At 40.0% G+C, this 23,625-nt stretch overlaps 1 protein-coding gene across 3 annotated transcripts in view; it reads right to left on the minus strand.

Annotated features, from left to right (window-relative positions):
• AMPD3 (adenosine monophosphate deaminase 3) overlaps nucleotides 1-16,612 on the minus strand; it is a 31,947-nt gene extending 15,335 nt beyond the window's left edge. For all 3 annotated transcript variants that reach the window (XM_059826039.1, XM_059826038.1, XM_059826041.1), the window contains exons 1-6: nucleotides 16,580-16,612; nucleotides 13,483-13,708; nucleotides 10,763-10,958; nucleotides 10,131-10,296; nucleotides 7,553-7,772; nucleotides 4,917-5,046 (exon numbers count right to left, since the gene is read on the minus strand). In XM_059826039.1, coding sequence (XP_059682022.1) covers nucleotides 4,917-5,046; nucleotides 7,553-7,772; nucleotides 10,131-10,296; nucleotides 10,763-10,958; nucleotides 13,483-13,708; nucleotides 16,580-16,601 — 960 coding nt within the window. In that variant the 5' untranslated portion in view covers nucleotides 16,602-16,612. The remainder of the gene's footprint in view (nucleotides 1-4,916; nucleotides 5,047-7,552; nucleotides 7,773-10,130; nucleotides 10,297-10,762; nucleotides 10,959-13,482; nucleotides 13,709-16,579) is intronic.
• Nucleotides 16,613-23,625: the final 7,013 nt, after the last annotated feature.

Genomic DNA, 23,625 nt, shown 5'->3' on the forward strand with positions numbered 1-23,625 from the left:
ATTTTCTAAACATGTGCACTTTAACTCATAAATACTTCTACCCCAATAGCTATGGGCTTCATGAACTTGACACTGATTCCTCTGCAGTCTTTACTTCAATGCTGGATTGAAGGGAAATCATTCCACATCTTCTGCTAGATTCCCTGCTCACCAATATATTCATACTGCATTAGTTTTTCAGATAGGATGCAACAGCTTTGTACAATGAGCTTGATTCTTTCCTTGCGGCTCTGTAAGAGGCATGAGAGGCAGAAGACACAAAATACTCTGCCCTAGGGTAGCACAGTAATGCTCCTGGCAGCGGAAATAGTCCCTAGAGCTGGGCAGAGCCCCTCAGGAGCTTGTCTAATTCATACTTATGCCATCCAGAGCAACCCAGAAACCAGGAGAGACAGGAGATGCAAATCCCTCTGTCTCCAGCTTCTTGTTTGGCTGTACTCATAGCAAAATGCACAGAATCAAGCCCTATGATGTTTGCATTCACACAAATACAGAAATACACTGCTGTGAAGAGAAACATTTCTTTTTCTGTTCTTTTAATTACGAGAAGAAAGGACAGAGGAAAAGCTTTCGTTATGGTCTCTACAGAATTTCTGCATTATAATGATTGATGGCTTTCTGCCTGATTATTTTGTGCTCACTTGCAAAACTGAGGATAGACACAAGAATTTACCTCAGCATCTCTGCGAGGTAGGAGGGGAGTAGTATGCACTGTGCTTTGAACACGCAAAATACAGCTTTACTGCCAGTTAACAGTGGTAAGGTGCCATTACACGTAATGCTAACAGAGGTGAACAAAGGCATTCCTGTCCTTTGAATCTGATGCTAACCTGTAAGTCTTCCCATTCACTATCATTTTTGGTTTATATGATAAAACTGAATTTTCAACACAGTAAGTAGCTACTGGGGGGGGGGGGGGGGGGTGGGCGGGGAGAAAAAAAAGAAAAAAAAAGAAGCAATCTCAGAATGAATCAAAGTTCAGGGAAGTTACAGTATAGATTCACTGTTCACTCACAAAGCTTTTAATCATACGTTTAAAAAGCAGACATCTGTTAATTTCATTCAGTATTTTGTAAGATATATAGCATTTAGAAGTATATAAACCTACTCTAACTTCCTTTCTCAGAAGTAACAAGTGGTATTTCAACCCTGTGGTCACAAACAAAAGCTACAATTTACTTCCTTTTTGTCTAACCAATACTTTTAAAAAAAATTTTGTTGCAATGATCTAGACCAAATGGTATGTCACAGCAGCAACCAGCTATTGCAACACAGAATTCAGCAGGGCTGTGTAAGGCACTCTAGAAACTGCTTTCTTCCATGCAGTTACCCTGGCCTGAGCCAAAGCTCTGCTGCCACACGAGGCTACGCATCTGAGCTAGTGAGTCTGTAGGCAGAATAATATGATGTGTAAAAGTCACTGCTATGACATATCCTCAGGTTTCCTTTGCTGACGCACTGAAATAATGGCTAAACAGAGAAAGAATATGGAAGGAGGCTTAGGCTATCATTTTTTCATGTTTAGAAAACTATATCAAAGCTATTTGCAGTGAAGGACACCTGCCAGTACAGTACACAGATATACGGCATAAAGGTAGCAAATGCACGTTAGGTAAACAAATACCTTGGCTTCACCTTTAAAAAAAAAAAGGCAACAACCTCCCCCCCTAGAAGGAACAATAGAGACAAACCAAATTTCCTAATAAGAAGAACAGCTCCAAGATAGCACAGTAAATGCCTCCTGCAATTAGCAACATGTTAATAAAAATAAAATAATATTCAGGTGTAGGCCCTTTACGTTGAAGGCGCATTTCAGCTAAAAACCTGAAATATCAGCTCTGAATTATCTGAGGCTGTTGTGCACGTGGTCTATTGGAAGCCCACCCAAAAAAACTCACATACTTGCTTTGGAAGGCAAGACACACCAGTACACAAAGGCTAAAACTCAGTTCTGAGTTTGTGTGCTGTAGAGCTGAACTCTTATCCTTAATGCAGGCAACCCAGGAGTTACGTGGAGAATCTGTGTTGACTGCACTTTGCTATGCATCAGCTGGAGAATGTGGGAGAGCCCTGCTGATGGCAGACTCAAGAGTGTTCTGTAAAGTTAGCGTCCTCCTACACAGACAGTAGTCCACCTCCTGTGGGGAGCCAAGTGGAGCCAGCCACACTGTCTCACCACCTGTGTGGATTCTTGTCTGTCTTGGAGAAATATTTGTCTCGTTATTAAAGGACAATTTTCCAGTTCCAGCTTGATCAGTGCAAAACATATCTTTGGTTGCATTCTGGTTAAGTCCAGTATGCAAGATATATACATACATTTCCCTTTAATAGGAGCCTTATCTTGGGATTTATTAAATAGATAGGCTCACTGAAGGAGAACTCCTATTAAACCAGGAAAAAAAAAAAAAGTGGGGGGAAGGGGGCAGGGAGAAGGGGAAAAAACCTCAGTAACCTTTGATTGTCATGCCAGCAAATAATGCTGGCTAGCTTTCTACTGTACCTTTCTAAATGCAGTAATACATGTTCACTGATTGACCTTGCCACTACATTCATAACTGTTTTAATTTTGGCATTTTCCATCAATTACTTTGGCTCCTTTATATAAGCAAACAGATTGTACCAGGATCTCCACACTAGTGTCTGAAGGATGGAATAGACAACCTCACTAGCAACTCTTTGGGGAGGTGAATCTTATTTCTTGCTTTCCGTATGAGCGGTACACACTGTTTGACATTGACTCACAGATAGACATCCTGAAAATATAGGCCCTAGAAGCATCTGTTTCATATTACAAGTTTCACTGCTGATACTGTTATTAGGGAGGAAGCACTTCGGGGAAGTTACAGATCCAAACATTACTTGGGTTAGCAAGACAGAGGGAAAACAAGATTATGTGGGGGCTTACAGGAACTCTTATCTACAATGCACAGAATCATTAAGGTTGGAAAAGACCTGTAAGATCATCAAGTCCAACCATCAACCCAACACCGCCATGCCCATTAAACCATGTCCCACAATGCCACGTCCACACGTTCCCTGAACACCTCCAGTGATGGTGACTCCACCACCTCCCTGGGCAACCTGTTCCAGTGCTTCACCACTCTCTCAGTAAAGAAATGTTTCCTAATATCCAGTCTAAACCTCCCCTTTTACTTTTCATAGAGTGTGCTTCATAAAAATACTACTTTTAAGCTTGCTCATAAAAATACTGCTTTAAGCAAGATTAACTCTGTACAGCAAGAATTTTTAAAGCAGTAACTAGCAGTAGGAATGCCCTCTGCCAGAGAAAAGCAAGCTTGTTCCTGCTGTCTTGAATTTGGGTATTGCCAGAGAGGAAGTGGTGCACATTTTGTGCTTTTGAACAACACTAATCCATTTGTAGATTGGCTTATTTAATAGTAGATAATTAGAAAATAACTAAGATACGCCCAGAGATATTGAACATTTGCTGTTAAATCAAAAGCTGAACTTAGCAAGTACAATCCTGTTAATTACAGCTTCTTGGTAATCAAATTGATTGTCTAGGCAGTTACCCAATCCACACCTCCGTCCTTTGCACCTCTCAGTTATCATGTGTTTTATTATTAATGTCTCTGTCAGCTAATGAAGTGTTTTCTCTGAATGTGGCGTGGAGTAAATATCTTGTCCAGGGTTATGCAAGAAAACTGTCAAGTTAGGAGTAGAGTTTCTGCCACTTAAGTCCTGCTTGAGTGAATTAGCTAATAGATCTCCCATCCATACGCTTAAACAGATAAAAGCGTGAAATTCATTAGAATTTACCTGACAACCCATCTGCTTCTAGCCTTGTGATAGACAGGGGTACATTCAAACACTTTTGTTTAGCAGATTTTGTATTTGACAGTTTATTGCCACAATAGTAGGAAACATTCAGTAGTCAGCACACTGGACATTATAGGGAAAAGGCAAAAGGACTTTTTGATGTACTAGCGGTAACCAAAACATAACAAGAAGGATTAAAGTATTGCTCTAAACCCTGAAGTTACAAAATAAGGACTACCTCTTCCAGTTGCATAGAGAAACAATGCAAAATGGACCTGAAGTGGTTAAAAACACCAGCAACAATTACCACTTTGTGAAGAAATCTCACCTATCAAACTGAAGCATTATCTCTCCAGTAACTTCCTCTTAACTTCAGGAAAGGGAAGCAAACGAAGCAGCATAACACTATTGCTGCCATGCTTTGAAGAGAATGTAGCTCCCTTGGGTGTGAGTATGCCAGGAAATGGAATCAGCTCCTTGATTCCCCTACCTGTCTCCTAATGACATCCCAGTGTCTCTCAGATGCAGCTGAGAATGTAACTCAAATAACATTCTTTTTACTTAATATTTCACAGACATTTTTTATCAGATACTGATGGCAGCATGAACACTCAGTTCAGTTTCTTTGGGAGGTCTTTCTTTCTACTGACATGGATTTAAACACCTATTTTCAACAGGAAGTAAAATTTTTATCCAATATCTATACAGCTGTTCCTACTACAGTCTAGTATGACTTACCTGCATAAAAGCAGGAAAATGTACTTGTCTGTCTTTAAGTGAATTAATTAAAATGAATTAAACCTCCATGTGGATATTTTTATTCATAATCCAAGTGAGCTTCATTTGATTGACTCTGTTTCACTCCTTTAAGGCAATCTACATACAATTAAGCCCCTTTGATTCTGAGTAAGTAAACAGATCAGTTTAGCATAATCCATTTAACCCACTTACATTCAAGTTTATTTTCCTGGCGTGTTCCTTGTAGAAAAATTTTAATATTCTTAAAATAACATAATTCAGTTGAGTGGTACACACACACCACTTCATGCATATCATCTATGATATGATAAGAAAAGCAAAATTGCTGGAACTCCTACTAAAAACAATGCCAGGACTTCAGTCCTTTTCACACTTACCTTTCTCACATTATAAAAGTCTCGATGGGGATTACTCTTTAGTTCTTTAAATTCCGACATTTCATTTAACATCTCATGTAAACTAAATTTAGATTCTAAAAAGTTAAGCCTCCGATGACAATATGTTTTTCTGTAAAAGAGAACACAAAAATGAACTGTAACTTAAAACTAACTGTATTTCAAGTTCAGCAAGAACTTGAAAGTTTTCACAGTAAAAACAAGTATTTTTTTTATGAAGACCAAGACAAATCCATTCTTCTTATCCTACTAGTTAACAAATATGTAAGTCAATATCCAATATGATTTCAGACCAAAGTTATTAGTGAAACCTCAAACAGAACTCTACATAACAGTGTTATGTTCTTGAAGTCGTCCAAGTTTTGTTATTACTTTATCTGTGCATAAACTGGAGTTCTTTCACTAATGATAACCAGAAAATGCATAAAACCTATAATAAAATGTGTTATCAATTGCTACTACTCTGAAACTATACCTTGAATAGAGCAGATCACCTCATATATAACAGAAACAACCAGTAATCCAGACTTAGTCACTATGGAAATAACTTAAAAGAAAATTCCCCCAAGTTTATTTGCTTTTTCAATGTGAATATAAGAAGCCAAGATTAAGATCCAATATACTTTCATTTGTTATGTCTTAAAAACACATACATTGTATAAAAAGACTTTTTTTCCAAAATAATTTCTTGTGCTCTTCTTAGAAAAATCATGCTTTTTTTTATTCCCACTTGCCTACTCCTATCTTCACTTTCATTTTCTGTTATGTTTCTCATTCTATTTTTAACCAATGATATGGTTTTTCTCTTCACCATCTGTCAATTCTTATTGAATCTACACTATTGTTGTAGCACTATTAATATAATAGCCTTCTTTTTTCTGCTTTGTTGTTGACAATCTCTCCTCAATGGAAACAAATCCCATTATGGATTTGAAAGTTGGATTCAAACACAGCCTCAGTTTATCTGATACTGATCAAGACCCATTTGCCTGCTGCAGGAAGTCTTTGTTGGGTTACACTATTATTTAAGAGACCAGAAGACTGAGGAGCAGGGGTGAGATTTCACCAGTTTAAGAACAGCGAAGATTAAAGAACAATGGGTTCTTGATCTCGAAGCAGCCCCATGTATGACAGACATAAATGACAGGAAAGCACTTGCTGCAAACAGGGAAACAATACCGTATGAAGAACTTATGCAACAGGATTACTGAAAAGACTTTTTCCTTTTGGTTTCTGTGTATTTACCAGGGAGTGTGAATCAGCCAGCAAAAGCTTAACCTGAAGTGAAAGGAGCAGATGATTGTTCCTACATTCACGAAGGCGCTGAGCATTCTAACATGTCCTACCAAGGCCCTTCTTACTTATGGCTTCCTCATAAAGACTGTTAACAAAAGCTGCAAAAAGAAGGGTCTTCAGTGTGACTTTTGTTTCACGTTTTTCCTCCTCCTTCTCAGTATCTGTCTCTTGGAATATAACACCCTGAAACTGGAAATGCATTTACCCATTGCATACTGTAAACAAGCATACTCAAGCTAGCTTTGATTTGGAGCAGGAGTGCTGATAATGCTGACAGAAGCATAAGCTTTTGCTCCTGAAAAAGTGCTTAGGGGATGGGACAGTTCTGTTCAGCCCATCTGCTTTGCCACTATCAATGCACAAGGCAGACAGATTATGCTGCAGGTGTCAGACACAGACTCAAATGGGAAAGAATGCATCAGGTGTGACTAACTTGTCACACTGTAAGTGATGATCTCAAAGGCAGAAGGACTAGGAATGCAGTGCTGGCAGGCAGGGCAGATAGTTCAGAAGAACAGTCCAGGTTCCTGCTTTGTTCCATCCTAGGGTGGATTCTTTTCCTTTCCTGGTCTCAAGGCCATGAGAAACCTTGATGTTTCCAGTTCTTAGCTGGGAAGTAACCTTAAAAACTGGATGCACATGTTTTCTTTATGCATTGGGCAAGGACATTGCTTTGTCATGAGTGTGTCAGTGACTGTACTAAAGTTGTTATATTTCTGGTTTTTAGAGATCTCCCAGGAGTTTGATGGTTCTGGGAAATTTCAGACCCATTTTGATTGTGCATGCGTGGATCAGTCTTGCAGCACATGAGCAGTTAGTTCACATCTGGAACAAATCAGACTGAGTATTTATGTTGCTGAGCTGTTCTGTATGCTCTACATATGCAGGGTTTCTCTTCGTGCAGCAAGAGTAGAACAGACATGAAGGAATTCCAGACAACTGTTCAAAAACCTCAAATTCAGCATAGGCCAAAACAAAACAAAAAAGGTAAGGTTCAAGTTTCAGTTCCCATGCCTCAAGAAGTTTAGGTCAGATTTTACTTGAATGGGAACATTTAGCCAACTTCTTGCTTTTCTGTTAACTGCTTCTCATTTTGCTATGGTTGATGCAAAGAAACTAAAGAAATGAAATATAGCCATATGTGGGTTGGTGGGGTTTTTTTTCCTTTTAAGTTTTTCTGTGATGCATTAATGCTTGAGAAAGGCAAACCAAAACATTACTGTAGAATGAGTACGTTGAGGAATTAAATATCATAAAAGTGAAAAGTATTAAACTAAAGATAACCAGCAGCCTGAAGGGGCAGAGAAGAAAGAGAAACATACGTTGGACCATCTGCAATTAGAGCAAGAACGTGGCTCAGGTCAAGGGTATAGGTCTGCAGGTCAGGATATGGCAGACTCCGAGGCTCATTGAGTTCCATCATTTCTTTGTTATCATAAACAAAGGGAATGCCACCTTTTATCTTGATAACATAATCCAAATTGTCTGGAGCATCATCAAGATTGTAAGGATCTTCATTTTCTTCTGGGGGTGAATAGAAATCTGGAAATAAATTTACATTACATTTAGAAGAAATCACTTACACAAAAGGCAAAATAATTACAAAAAGGACCTTCTGCTTCTATAATGCTTCATTTCTAACAAATCTTAATAATTCCATTGAAATAATATTTTCAGTTACTGTAAAAGATCTGTTGTTACAACACATCTTTACTCTGACAGGCTTTAATTGCAGTTCCCCTCTAAGCTAAGTGCTTACCTTAATTCAAATATTATACATTATTAGAGTTCTCTGAACCAATGTATAAATAGATTTAATACTAGTCTGTATTAATGTATGATGGCATAAGTTTTAAAATAAGTTTTCAAAAGTATTTAAATTAGGATGGTTGAAAGAACAGTTGAGATTTTTGAACAATAAAATAGTTGTTGACTTCACACCCACCTTCATTATTTTCTTTTCACCTTCTGACTCACTGTAGTAATTTTGGAAGTTTGTATTTAAGCACAGGGTAATGCAGCTGTTCTCATATTGAAACACCAGTCAGAAAAGAACAGGCTGTGTCTTACTACTTCACCTCTGCCCTTCCCACAATCCAATAAGCTAGACTAGCACATACATACTAGGACTGTTTCCTCTTTCTCTCAACCATTAGTGAATACACTTCATTCATGGTAGAGGAGGAAATAATTTAAGACACAGTGCTTCTCACTCTGACCAAGGCAGTGGTTGGTTTGCAGATTTTTTGGGGGTTCGGTTGGTTGGTTTTGTTGTGTTTTGATTGGTTTTTTTTTTTTTTTTTGGGGGGGGGGGGGGGGTGGGGGGGGGGTGCAGGGAGACGGGGGTGTTGTGTTTTGTTGTTTTGGGTGTGGTTGGTTTTTTTACCCCCAACTACAAATCCTTTTAATTGCTTTTGAATAGAACCAAGAAATACAGAAGCCAGAGATAGTAGAACACAACTCTAGTTTTCCCTTTGGCCTTCTGATCATGACTGAAGTCAGAAAGTACCAGAAGCATGGCTGGTATTTGTTCAGTACAGTTTTGTGATCCCTTTAAAAATTACCTTTTTTTTTTCTGAGAATCAGGTAAACACACATACTTCTGGGAGATTCAGCTTATGTGAACACTCAAAACATTATCACTCATCCTAGTAAATGTTCATTGCTTCTTTTACAATATCTTACTAATGCAACTAGCATAAATTAAGTGTCTCAATCACATTTATGTCAACTGAACTACATTCCTGGGCTCAGTCTTATCACTGAGATTTCTTCTTTTACCTGTTCAGTTAAGCCAAGACAGAAAAGTAATTAACATGTCCTTTTATTCACCTAGAACACCTAAATGTATTTTATAAACTGATACCATTCTTATCCCTAATACTCATAACTATCCAGCTCAAACTTGTGATAATTAAGACATTGTGTAATGAAATTTTATTGTTTATGTCGTAAGTTTAAAATTGTAACTGTAAAAAAGTTATTAACCTAGTAATAGCTTGGAAATATCTCCCTGGCAGCTGTTCCAAAGTATCTTTCCTGTCTTGAATATTCAGTATACTGTCCTCTCTACACTCTTTCTATGTAACAAACACTTGAAAACATGTTCATTCACCCTCTTTCAACCACTGAGCTAGAGCGCAGTTGATTTAAAATGCCACTTTACGGCTGAGAATACATTGCCAACAATACGGCCACATCTACAGTGGCACATCTGTACAGATCAAAGGTTCTTCCTCACAAGCTAATCCAAAAACTAGCAGTGCAAACAGCTTAATGCACAAGCAAATCTTTCAAGACACAACTCACCTAAGTGACAAATATCATTTGTGACATACATAGTGGGGAATACGTTCAACCTAAGAAGCCTTGTTAAGAGATCAGAGTTTATTAACCCAGGCAGAATGCCCAACAAATATGACTGTACAGCTTCCAGTCTTGACCTGGTAAGTGTACCATGCCTGTGAAATTACTGACTCAGGACTTGCTAAGTGGCATGTCTGTATTGTGCTTCAATTTACAATGTGGATGAGCTCATAATCCCTTTTATTTCAGCATGCCAGGATCAGGAGGAATGACTTTTTCACTTTAAACCATATCCATGTATCTTTCTCCTGGAGGAACACAAGTGTACTACTTCCCATCCCATTTGCTGCAAAAAGAAAAATAATCAATGAGTGTCTAGTATGGGGTTTTTTAGCTTTTGGCAGCTTCAAATTTTCAGATTAGACACAGGATTTATAACTTAGGTCCATCAGTGATTCTCCACCACTTACTAACAGAATAAATTACAGCGGCAAAGACGCTCAGAAGAGATCATCACAAAAATCCAACTTACCTTTACTACAGCAGAGCATGCGTTTAATTATAGATTTTAAAAAGAAGAACAAGGATATTCACCTGGATACACTTCATCTTCAACCTTCCATTTTTCATCTTGCATGCTACACAAATACTGAGATGTTGTTCTTGGGAAGCGATGGTAGGCAAGACGTGAATATTTTTCTCGAATAAGAAGAGCTTTCACGAGGCTCTTGGCAGCTTGTTCATAATCATCAACTGTAACCTGAAAGGAAAGCCGGGATAAATACTGACAAAAACAAAACAGCAGTTTTAGCAACAAACTGAATCCACACCAGTAACAAAGAGACTGAATTTCCAGAAATATATGTGGCTTGACCATAAGGCTCTTACCCAAGTTCTTAGGAAGCCAGTGATAAAAGCAGAGTCCAAATACAATGTGCAAAACACACAAATTTTTTTCTCCTACCATGTATTACCCATTTATTTAATGCCTGATTATGTTTTTATCTATTAGATTTTTTTTTATGATTAAAAAATATAAAACAACCTGACCTTGACTTAAACTGTTTTACAAATCAATGTGTTCACAAAGCAATTTACAGTTTGTTACAGAGAGTCAGAGTATACTGGCATTTCACACTTTATATACATAAGTTGCTTGTGGTTTAGGATTTTTTTCCCCCTCCTAGATACAGAAAGGGGAAAAAAAGAAAAAAAAAGTTTCTTACCCCTGCACAGTAGTCCCCACTAATTGAAACTCTCTGAAACTCTGGTACATCATATGGCACTTGGACTGGCAGAAAAGCACTTGGAAGAACTGGTGTTGCAGGAGACAGAACAGGATTGGTCGATGGTGCTTTCCATTCCTGAGATGGAATTTGTAATGACAGAGACTGGGATCGAATCATCTTGAAACTTTTCTTCCTATGAATTCATGGTATAAAGCATAATATAAGCTATGGTATAAAACATTAAATACACTGGAAAACTGACTACAGCAGAGAAATCACCCCCTAAGAAATTTTACAAATGAAATATCTCAGACCACAGGAAAAATGTTGGTCACAAAATATTTGTGCTTTCAGCTTTTTTTTTTTTCTATTGACATTTCACATGATATATGCTACATACAATTGCACTTACTCTCCACAGAAATACAATATGCCATAATTTAGTTACAATCAATGTAAGATGCCCTAAGGTTTGTTTTGTTTCACTTCTTACAAATTCAGTTTCAGGAAGTCACTGTACAGAAGGAAAAAATGATCACTGTGCTTATTTTAGTAGGATTTGATTCTTAGAGACTGGTAACATCAGAATTCACAAAGTATCTGACAGAAACAAGTGAATGTTACGTACAGTAAGTTGTTATAAGTTAACTTGCTATTACACACACTTTTCATTCTTCCCAAAACATGCAGGATTTAAAAACCTCATCTAGTTGTCAGACAAGACTATGCATCAAAATTTCATATATAGTCATTCAGTTAAACTTGTAAGAAAAAGGATGAGCTTGTAATTATTCCTTAGGCAGTGTTTGATGAGACTTGAGCAAAAGGCTAAAGTTGGTTATCAGAGTAATAACATAGCATAGCTTTGATCCACAAGTCCCTTCCTCCCCTCAAGGCACTAAATGGCTAATCCCCATAGATTTAAAAACTTCCGCCCTTTCTCAGCAAAACTGGATAGATGTGTACCTTAGACAAACCAGCTAAAAAAGAACACTGCATTTTTCAGTGAAGTAATTGTAATACCTTAAGTGAAGTTTTGGAATGTCTCTGAAGATTTAATTAATTTTCCTTACTCAGTTTAAATGTATTTAAATGCATTTAAATATATTTTTATTTCATATAATAAATAAATATGTTATAAAGTACCTGTGATACCACTTTCTTTTGCACTGTGAAAATACTCCCTCGTGTTATAAACTAGATGCCAAAACCTTAAAATGTTAGTAAGAACCACTAACAAAGAAAACGGAATACTGGAATGCCCTCTGGTAGTTGCGTATTATTTTTGTGACATTCTGAAGAATAAGAACATGCAGTGCTGGTATAATTAATACCCTATGACCAAATTCCATCCTCTCTTAAGTATTTGTAGCCACCTTTGAAAACAGCATGAAATTCTTTAAAGGCAGTGCTGGATCAACTGCAACTGAAAACAACAGAAGTTTTACTCATGTAACTGTCCTTGAAGTACACTTCAGTCTGTAGGACAGGGATGAATACTTGTTCTGTTCCCACATGTAAACATACATATAAATATCCCACTTCCCACAGTTAAACTTGTACAAAACTTGAGGTACAGTTTGACAGAATATTATTTCTGTAAGACAATTTCCCAAATTAAAAGTGAAACTTATTAGTTCAGGAGAAAAGATATACTGAATAGTTGTCAGAATGAAAACATCTAGTTTTCCCTTCTGTGCTTGTTTATGTCTATGAACATGCCAACTGGGAAACTCACTTGCACATTTCAAAACCAAAAGTCTCAGCCTGTATCATCAGTGTGTCATACCTTAATTTAACTAAACTGACTCTTCTCCCTTCTGTTCCAGAAATACAATGCCAAGTGTTGCCCAACCAATTGTCTGCAGCTAACCGGGTGCATGTGTTTAGCTATCACTTTCAAAGGCTTCCTTGTTTGCCTGCTTTTTGAAGAGTCTGTACACATCCAAGCGATTTGATGTCAGACTGCTGCTGAGCTCATGTGACTCTAGGAAATAGTCTAGCCAGTCCACTGAAGTTAAGATACTGGAACAGCCTGACATCAGGGTAAGGCTACCTCTCCCACAGAAGAAAATCATAAACCAAATCAAGTTTGGTTTCATGAGATTCATAGGTAAACCAAAGGTGGACTGTACTTTTTTTTTTGAGGAAACTCAAGATGTGCACTCCTATGGCAGATAGTGGTTAGATTTTATCTCTGTGAAAGAAACCTACGAATAACCTCATTATGCCAATACCACTTTTCACCTTCTCCCTTGATGTTAAATGTCAAGTCTTTGCTTTCATCTATTTTTACAGAGACTAAAAGAAGTATCACACCACTGTCATTTTCTCTGTGTTAAAATTTTCCGTTTCTCTGAATGAAACTAGAATGGGGGGGGGGAGGGTGTTTCTTCTTCTGACTCTTTTTACATTAAAGAATCTTAGGGTTGTGTTCACTTCTACCCAGCTATGCCATGTGTTAAACTTGCATAAGCAGTATCTATGCTATTGCTGGAAACACAGCTGAGACAACCTCACCAATCCAAGGTCCCTAGGGCCCATCCCCACACCTTCCGCATAGCACAGAAGGACATCACACAGGTGCCCTTGGTACCTGCTGTTGACCTTTTTCCTGAAGTAATAAGGGGCAGAATGTTATCTGCCAGATATTTCAATATTAACTCAAACTCATTTTAAAAACTATTTTCCGCTAAGAAAGCAACTACTGAACAAACCTTTTAGCTGTTTCCACGGACTGTTGTTCTGCCAGTTCCTTCTGCAGTTCCCTTTCCTTGGCCTCTTTCTGCCCAATAGGGCAGTCTTCAGGCACAGTGAATAGTGACAAGGCATCTTTGCTGTCTTCTTCTCGGAGAACTTTAGCAAATACCTTCTCTGCTAGAAGTCGCACATGCTCATCAACCTCAGAGATGTTCAGCTTTGGAAACTGTCTGGGCATCTCGGCTAATAAGGAAGACAGTTGACAAAGTTATAACTACAAGAATAAGGATATGCGAGAGTGTTCTTTTTTCATGGTATGCCTATCAAAATTAAGAATTTAGAGCAAAAGAAGGATAAGTAGAACAGCTACGCAGAATTTAAACTAGTATGGAGTACACAAGAACCACAGGTATCCACTGAGCATCTTTGCTTGTGGAGCCATGCCAATTTGTGAATCAGGAACTTCTTGGTATACTCATGAGAATTCCTAAGATATGTATGTACAGAATTGCCAGTAGATTCCACTTACTTGCATAATCAGGTAGACTATTATTTGCGATATAATGTATACCTAGCTGTATGTACTTGCACTGAACTTGGAAGTCACATTCACTCAATTGCCTGCCTTCTTCCCTGCTCAGTGACTTCAAACCAATTTTAGAGCCACAAGCAAGTTATAAAAGAAGGTTGCACATTTCTGCGTCACTCCATCCTTTCCACAAATAAGAAAGTCATGGAGCTGCTGTGAAGTAAAATGGTTGCACAACAGGAACAAATATGGTGTAGTTAACTTAGTGACTTTTTTTTTTCATTTGTTTTCAGTAGTTCATATTCTGCTTTTTAATTGTATGTGGGAAGTGGACTTTAATTTCTACTTGGCATTTAAATATTTTTCTAAAAAATATGTTTTATATTCAAATTTTTTATTTAAGTAGACTTTCATCACCAAATATTTCCATTTTCTTATAGCAGCACTACTGAAAGTACCGTATTTAGTGTTTCTTCTATAGTTTCATGGCTTGCTTTGTATTTCATTCTCATACAATCCAAAATGTGAATTTTGACATACCTGGTAGCATTCTGAAGGGGAAAAAAAAAAATACAGTGCTTGTAAGCTACTGACCAGCATTATTTATTATGTACTATAACGCTTTTTGAACGCCTTCAGTATGATGGTGTTCGTAACAAGTAAGATTAGATTCTTATTGCATAAGTTAAAAATAGCAATGAACATGTCACAACAAATGGATCAAAGCACTGCCAGAATGTGAAGTCTGGGTCCAAAACTGGCATTTCAGAATCCTTTTTAGTTACAAAAATGCAAACATATTTTATAAGATGGTATTCATTTCAATAACAATGTATGCCAAAAGTCAGCATGGAGCATGGCACTTTTTAATCACTCCAGGCATAACTTATCAGGGCCCCCATTACAGTATTTCTTTAGGCATGCTGCAAGTTTCACATGTTGATATGTGATCCTTTTGATATGTGATCCTGCTGTTTTCAGCCTAAAAGATTCTAATTAATGTCCACCTGTTTTCACAGTTGCTTTGAAAACACTTTTGCTTTTATTGTAAAAGCAAATATAGTATGAAAAGGTGACGAGAGATATATTGGACCACAACAGGGCAATTTAGGCATTATGTACGTTATTTTGCATTCTTGTTTTGTAAGAACCAATTCAGAGCCCAGTGGAAAAACGTCATGGGTTTTAAAGAACTGTGGATCTGACTCTATGCAGTTTTTCTGCTCGGAGAGTATTTTTTTTGCAATTAGTGTTAAGTCTTCATAAAATCAAGTATAACTACATATGAAATATAAAAATACATACACATTTAGCTGAATGATTCCATGACAATGCACTACGATGTCTTAGAAGCATCCAAACTTAGATTTGGTTTCTCAGTTTCAAACCTCAATGAAGTCATAGGAGTCTTTCCACTGACCTCAATGAACACAGTTGTCAGCAACAGTAACTGCCATACATATAGTTGCCAGCAACAAGGGCCTTTTGGGCCACTTCAGCCAGGCAAGAACAGTCTTTATTGTTACTTGACTGCAGTAAGAATGCTAGCAATAATAGTAAAATGTGGGAAAATAATGTTTCTTCTGCTTCTAAGTCAGCAATTACAATATTTTCAGTATTAGCTGACTAGGACAGGAAAAATCAATGGGTTGTATGTTTATCATCGGCTAAGCATTTTCCTAGTATAAATGAACTTTTTCTTAGAGAATCGTGATCAGAAACAGAAATGCAGGAGGAAATACATTGCATAAGAAACCATACTGTATTTTAAAACATTACGATAAGATAGGGAAGAGTCATAATGTATAGATACAAGTACGATGCTCTACTGAGACCAAAGGTTTTTTTTTCTTTCTTACAGAACCTAATCTCACATTCTCCGCTCAAGCAAATGAGAGACTAAGGCACAAGACATTTTGAAAGGTAGGTTCACCCCCATCACTGCTAGCTTATGTCACTGAAATTAGTTTAATAAACCTAAAATAGTTGTGAGGCACTTCATGCAATCCTCATGCAAGTTGTGCCATCCCAAACTGGAAGACGGATGAGGATCTTGTATCCTCCTATAGAAGTGCTGTCCTTTACCCAAGGTGAGCAACAGGGAGAGTGACAACTAGACATCTTAATGGGATGGGGAGGGGGTACGAATGCTCTTTTCCTAAATACCTCTCTCACAAAGAACGGCTGCTTTGGTTGCTCTTTAGTTCTTCACCTTTGCGGAAGAAAAAAGAAAGCTACTTCCCTTGAAACGCGCTGCACAAAAACTATGGCATGATTATTTAAAAAGCAATTATTGATCAGGAATTTAATAGGCTTGAATACGGAACGAGCGGACGCCGCGAAAACAACCACCACCGCCGCCGCCTCCAGACCCCCCCGGACGGTCAGCTGGCAGCGCGGGGAGCCGCATCCTGCCGCCGCGAGCAGGTGGGGCAGGGCCGGCCGCGGGGCCCGGCCCGTGGGCGCTCCCGCCGCAGGAGCCCCGGACACGGCCGCCCAGGGCCCGTCCCCGCCGGGGCGGCGGCCAAGGTCACCACCACCCCGGGCCAGCCCGGCACGGCGCTGCCTCCTGCCTCGGGACTTACCTAGCGCTGCGGGGAAAGCCATGCTGGGGCAGGGCCGGGCCCCGCCACCGGCGCTCCCACCGGCTGGACAGACTCTGTCAGAAGCTACCGGCGGAGGAGGCGGCGGCGACGGAGGGAGGAGCTGATCCCGCCAGATGCCGCCGCTCCCCTCTGCCGCATTCACCCGCCGGCCGGCCGCTCCGGTACCGCAGTGCCGCGCCGCCCCTTCCCCGGCCCTTTATGGCCGCCGCGGCCCCCAGGCGGAGAAGCTCGCTCGCCGCGCCCCCGGCCCCGCCGGGGCGGCCAGCTGCCTCCTGGGCGGCAGCATCGCGGTCGGGGCGGCTCCGCAGCAGGTGGGGCCGGGGGCAGGCGGAAGGAGGGCGCTGAGGCGGAGGGCGGCTGGCACGGGCCGCAGCCTCCCGCCGGGCGAAGTGCCAGCTACAGGGGCGCCCCTCGCCTCTCCCCCCGGCGGGTCCGGCGGAGCGAGGGGCAGTGCCCCGCCCCGCTCCGCCCAGCCCTGGCGCGCGGCGCGGGGGGCCGTTAACGGTCGCCCTGACGTGGCGGGGCGCAGAGGGGCGCGCGCTCTGTCCGTACCTCTCTGAGGAGACTCCCGCTCGGGGCGGCGGCGGTTGTTTCTCTCGGGAGGAGACCGCCGTTTCGGGCACTGGCCGGCGCCGCTTGTCCTGCGGCTGCACCTGCGGTGACGGGAGTGGCGGGGACAGGGACGGCGCCTCCTCCGCGGGGCCGTGGCCTCGGTGGGAGCCGGAGGATCCGAGGGAAGCCTTCTTCCCCCACGCCGCGGCGGCCCCTTCCCCTTCAGAGGCTTCAAGACAGAAGTCGCCCTGTCACATGTCTCTCCGCCGGCGTGGGAGGGAGCTACCCAGGGTGCGCCGCCCCGGCCGGGCCCCGGCCCACCTCAGCCCGCCTCAGCTGCGGGGTGGCCGGCGCGGGGCGCCCCGTGAGTGCCGCCTTCGCAAGCGCTTCTTTCAAAACTCCTCGAAAAACGCTTTAATGTAGAAAACTTCGGTTTGAGCGCCGTGAGGCTGGTGCAAAGATGACACCCAATAAGTAAGTTTGCTGACCATGTATCCCTATCAGAAGTGTTTTCAACAATGTCCATCCTTAGTGTAGCGACACGGTTCAGGTGCTCATATACATGTGTATATATATATATTTAAAAAAAAAATAAACTTACTGGGTAAAGAGCCCAAGACAAATAACCGAAGGTCAAAACAAGCATGACTCAGCAGGAATGAGGATCTTAATATGTAAAAGAGTTTGATCTTATTTTGAGAGATTCCAGGCCCTGAAGCTGAAAGGTTTAGGGATGTTTGTGGTAAGTTTGGGTTAAAATACCTGGAGTCTAATCTGAAGACATTTAAATATAAACGTATCTTTACAGTGCAGGGAAGCACTGTGAATGTAGCGACTGAAGAACTAGGTCCTTTGTGTAAAAAAGACAAGCAGGGTAATGTTAGATCTCCCAAAATATGTGAGGGATCAGGTAGTTCTGTGGCAAGTGTGCTGTCCCCCTTATGTCCTCTCAACTTGGTAAATGAAGAAACGCTCCCTTCATAAACCTCAGGGGGTTTTGGCTTCAGAAATTCCTTTACTTCACACAGCTGCTGAAGAAATGGAAGTGGAAAGAAAGTAGGTGACCATACAAAGTTTGAGTTGTAAAGAAGAGTTGCAAGCTTGCAAAGCCTGAGTTGCAAAGACGACCAGATATTTTGACTCTTATACTAGTATCAACATGATCACCTTCATGTGCCAGTAAAAAAAGCTGACTGAGGGCCACAGCTGTTGTATGAGACATGTACCCACCCAAAGCATTTGAAAATGAGTCAGCCATCCAAAATCATTAAAAAAAAATTCTAAATAATAATAATACTACTAAAAAAAAATAGACATTGTTTCTTAGCTTGGAAAAAAGGCTTATGCTGCATGTGCATGTTTCTCCCACAGTAACTCTGAATGTCTTCATCAGCTGCTGCCAGGCTACACCCAGACAAGCCATCTGCCACCCAGGAAACTACTTACTGTAAGTGTCTGTAAGTCTGACTCACAGTTGCCCTGCCCACATGATATATGAGTAAAGGACACCTGTTGCTGCTGGCCATTCAGTACACCCGTTGATTGCTGATCTGTTAGTCCTGCTTCCTTTCTCCTGTTCCCCATGTCCTTCTCCCAACCACCTGCCTGAACCTGCCCAAACTTGCCTGCTTCCCATCACGGGGTTTGCCTGGCAGTTTGGGCTCCTTAGTGGTCCTCTAATCATAATTGCACCCTGCCTGCTGGACTCAGGTATCCCATGGCTTCTTGGATCTTCTTCTCAGCTTGGCAAATGAGTCTTGCCTGCACACTTGATTTAATCTCTCTTCTAACCATGGAACGCAAGAGCCTGGAAGAGTTCCCTCTTGTGCTATTGCTGGCTTTCTACCAACTGCAATGAAAACATAACAGTCTCGAAGATAACGGAGTCTCTACAGTTTTCTTTCATGGAACAGGCAGCTCTGTATGCCCCAAGTGAGGGAAACATTGCAGTGTGAGTTCACATTTTATGAAGGCCAGAGAATTCACATGGAAGCAAGACCTTAAAAACTCCTTAACAAAGAAAAAGCTGCTATGAGCACTGAAGTACAAATCCATAAGGACATCGGATGCTTATTCTAGGTGACCTTGACTATTTAAATGAGCTTTCCTTTTGTAACAAGTTGGAAACCTTTAAAGGCAAACTGAGATCATAACTTAGTAAATGCATCTATAGTAATGGAAGCATTAAGAAAATACTGTTGCAAGTTCTGTAATAACGTCAGGATGGATTGTAAGATAGGGTAATGGTAATAAGTTAACAAGAAAATACTTCAAGTCCTCTCACATTTTGCAGAAGCAATTACTATGATCAGTTATTTTACAAACTGTGTTCAGAACATACATTTGACTAGTGGGTCCAGTTTCTGTCCCATCTCTGCTCTCATAATGAACAATTCACACATATCTTTGGGAAATGGAAGTAACGCTAAGCTGACAACAGTGAAATAGCATATTTTCAACAGTAGATGTTGTTGTACGCTTCCATTAGCACCTGCAAAACATAAAGCATTAAACTTTGCATCCAGTCTTAGAACAACCCAGTGATGTCAGTCAACACCTTGTTAAACACTTGCCGCCTGGCCCACGAAGGAGTCTTTCTGCCAGTCCAGTTTGTCGGTAGATTATACTTTTATACACCATATTGAAAGTGGTGCAAGTGTCTCCAGAGTTTTAAATGTTCTGATTCCTGTTGTAAAATGTCAGTACTTCCTGAAGCCACCTGGGTTTTGGTTCGCTTCTTTTGTGTAGGAAGCAGAAGTTGTCTCAGGTAAATTTTGCACTGCATAAAAATCTATTTCTTTTTATCTTTTTAATCTTATTATACAAGAAAAAGTTATCCCCTTCCTTTTACCACAAAGTTACAACTGATTAGGTTTCTTATTTTTTAAATTCTGTATTTCTATTATGCCTTCAACTTGCTTTTAGCCCTACTTTTCCATTCTTTTGGTTACAGTAGTAAACTCATGATTATGCCAGCCTACATGGTATTTCGATTGCTCTTTCACAGTCAGTCTATTTTAACAAAAGGAAACACAATAAAAGTTTTGAAGATTTGCTTGCATGTCAACATCTACTGAGGAATGGAATAAAATAAAGAAAACCCTAAATATTCATCTGTATTTTTAATACTTTTTTTAGAAACAGACAAATCTTGTCTGGGAGATGATTAAAGCTGGAATGCATAGTCATCAAAATTAGGAAATGGTCTCTCATTCTCACTTGAAATTGTTTCAGTTGTTATAACGTACTGCTTTCATTTGAACAGTGCCTTAAAAGCTAATGGATTTTGAATTCATTTTTTTAAACGGATTCATATTACTGACTGTGATATTGATAACAACAAAACAACTAATGGATCAAATGAAATATTTCAATCTATAACGTACCCATTAGTGGCATCCAAGTAATATTAGACCTAGTACTCGCTTTTCTGATCTTCAATCAGTTCAGTTAATGGTATGCTTGGCACACATGCATTTACTTACTGAAAAGTAACTGATATTCCAACAGAAAAAAAACTTGGTTAAATAAAGTAATCTCCAAAAGGTGGAGGGGAGGTTTGTGCCAAATGTGAGACGTAATCGAATCGCATTATTAAATACTCTCTACTAGAAAGGAAGAATGATTCAACTTTTTAAACAAAACAATAGATGAGAATTGTAATCATTCAAAAAGGGAGAAAATTATTCCACTAAGTGATTGAAATGATACGAAGCAAATAATATCTGTCTGTTTTATAAAGTCAGCAAATCAAAAAGCATCATCTTTCTTATCCACTGCTTTTCAAAAAGCTTGTAGAAATTAATTGGGCATATGAGTATTCAGTCCTGTATTTGAATTTGACCCAGGTAAGAACTCTTGATACAAATGATTGGGTCTTTCTCAGTGCTGAGTTAAACTAGAATTTGTAAATCTAAAAGTTTGGTTCCTATCCTAAATACAAGCAGGAAATTTTCTATGTTTTGGAGACTGTTCAAGGCCATTCCAGAAAGTATGCGAGAGGGGCAACAAGGAGGAGGAACTTTGATTAGGCCAATTTTTTATAAATGCCATCTTGGATAGTTGTAGTGTTCGGAATATGTACATACAAGATACAACTATGCTTATATAAAATGCAAAATGTTTTTAAAATTACTTGCACTGACATTAGAACTGATAGTAGGTTTGGAATCCTGTTTCTTGTTTTTTTAAGTCAAATGACAGTCTCCTTTCTGAAAGGATACCTGTGATAATAATCGTCCTGTAGTATATTATTATAAAATACATATAGTATGCAAATATGAATCTGGTTGTTTAAAAACTGAAATGGAAGTGGGAACTATAGAAATTGCAAAATGATGTGACTGTTCAGTCACTGCTTTAAAAATAAACTAGGAAAGTATCTGTACAGTCCTAATAATATGAGTCTGAAATAACATAACAGAAGTTTTCCATGAGTTTATAAATGGAATATACTGTAATACTTTGTTGCACAAGAAAGGTTTACAAGCAAGATGGGACGCTTTGGTGTGTTTGGAATTGTAAGCTGTCATTCGGAAATTTGGAAAGCTTTCTTTCCAGCCAGTTGGCAAATTCTTTGCTGGCATCTACTAACTGCCTTGCTTCGTCACAACAGCCATGTAAAAATGCTAGTTTAAAACCAGTTTATCTCAGACCTACTTAGCTTGGACTTTGCAGGTATTTACCCTTGATGGAAGACTGCCTTGCTCTGACATTATACATAATTTATCTGAAATTCTGGGACTTGTCTAAGAAGGAGAGATCTGACTGTATTAGACAAATCTATATGTGGAGCTGAAAGACCTTTAATCTGATTTATAAAAAGGAGCATTTTCTGAAAGTTACATTTCACATCTGTTGTGTGATCTGCAGATGAAATACTTTTTAACTACCACTCTGATGTACAATGCTGTTTTACTCAGCTTTGTTTTAAAAGGAATTTTATTTGCTCAGAATGCACATAAAATAGAATGTTCAGCAAGCAACAGTCTAATAAATTAGGCACTGCCAGTACATGAAAAATAATGAAAAAGTGTAATTACAGCTTACAAAGGGCAACTCTGTGGTCTATTTTGGAAACCCCTAAAATAAAGAGTGTTCTGAATTATTTGGCTTCTGCAAAAATCAGTGCTGAAATCTAAACTGTATGTTTAGAATTGGTTTACATATTACATTTGCAGTGGAAATGCAAATAGTCCCGTTAAGTGATACTCAGTTCTGCATTTGTATTACTTTTAGATGACCATTAAGGTTTTTGTGATGATCTGTGACAAGGGTTTGCATCTGGATTATTTGGCCCTCAAGTCAGAAGTTTCATTCCCAAATAACGGATATCTGTGTGATGCAGGAGGAGCACGTAACTGCCCAGAAACTGGGAAATGCAAGATAAGGTTTAGACATAACCTTACACAAATGTTATATAGCCTCAAATAAACTCAGGGCTGGGTGTTCCTGAACTGCAGTCTTCCCTGTCCCCAGAATATCCCTCATCGTCTCTTTGTTTTACAAGTGTATTTTCCAAGTCTCTCCTTTTACAAGTGCGAGTGAAACTCTGCAGCCTCCAAAGCCCGGAGTTCATTTGTACATGGGGATTTCTGGTGGCCATTTACAGCCCAAATAAACCTTCTCTGTATTGCTTGTGTAGTGCTAAGCAGGCATGGCTGGCAAGAAATCCAACCCAAAATGTTCTTATTTTCGTGTAGAAACTTAAACTTTCACCTGGGGGGGAATTGCTTCATTATTTTTATCCAACCTTCCTGAGTAAAAAAGGCTATAGCGAGGCCTATGCTTATCTGCAAAATGACTTAGAAAGCCCCTGTCTTCTTTCCATAAAGTTCATCTGAAATATCAGGTATGGCAATCTACAGCTTGTGAAGTTTTCCGTCATTTTTTTCTGCCCTGTAGACAGTGGGAAAATAACGTATTTCGTTCTTTGTAGCCGCGGTTCGCCAAGAGGGCAGCGTCAGCGGGCCACTACCAGAGCGCGGGGCGCGCCCCGGGCCCCGCTCCTCGCTCCCGCTGGGCAGGGCCGAGGGCGGGCTCGGCGGCACCGCCGGCTGCGCGGGGTCGCGGCGGCAGCTCGCGCCCTCCCTGCGGCTTGTGGCCGCGCCGGCGTTATGTAAACAGCAGTTACGCAAGGAATGCAGATTTCACCTTACATAACCGTTCGTTCCTATCACAGACTTCTTTATTCGTGCCATTAGTACGTATAAATTAAAAGGGGGGGAAAGCGGTGTTTGCATGATTAGAGATACATCTCTCTCTGGTTCCAAAGTGACTTGATGACCTGTTTGCTGCTGTGGTACTTTTCAGTCAGGCAATTTCGTGAAACTCGCATCTTTTCCTTAACCTGGAGGAAGTTCCCTTCTATTCAGAAAAAGAGCACACATACCTAAGTCATATTTGTGCCCATTTCTGGGGGTCTAAGAAAGACTTCATTGGTTCATAGTTGTTGCACAGCGTGAACTTAATCC

Source organism: Gavia stellata, chromosome 17 (assembly GCF_030936135.1).
Source record: "Gavia stellata isolate bGavSte3 chromosome 17, bGavSte3.hap2, whole genome shotgun sequence".
NCBI lineage: Eukaryota > Metazoa > Chordata > Aves > Gaviiformes > Gaviidae > Gavia > Gavia stellata.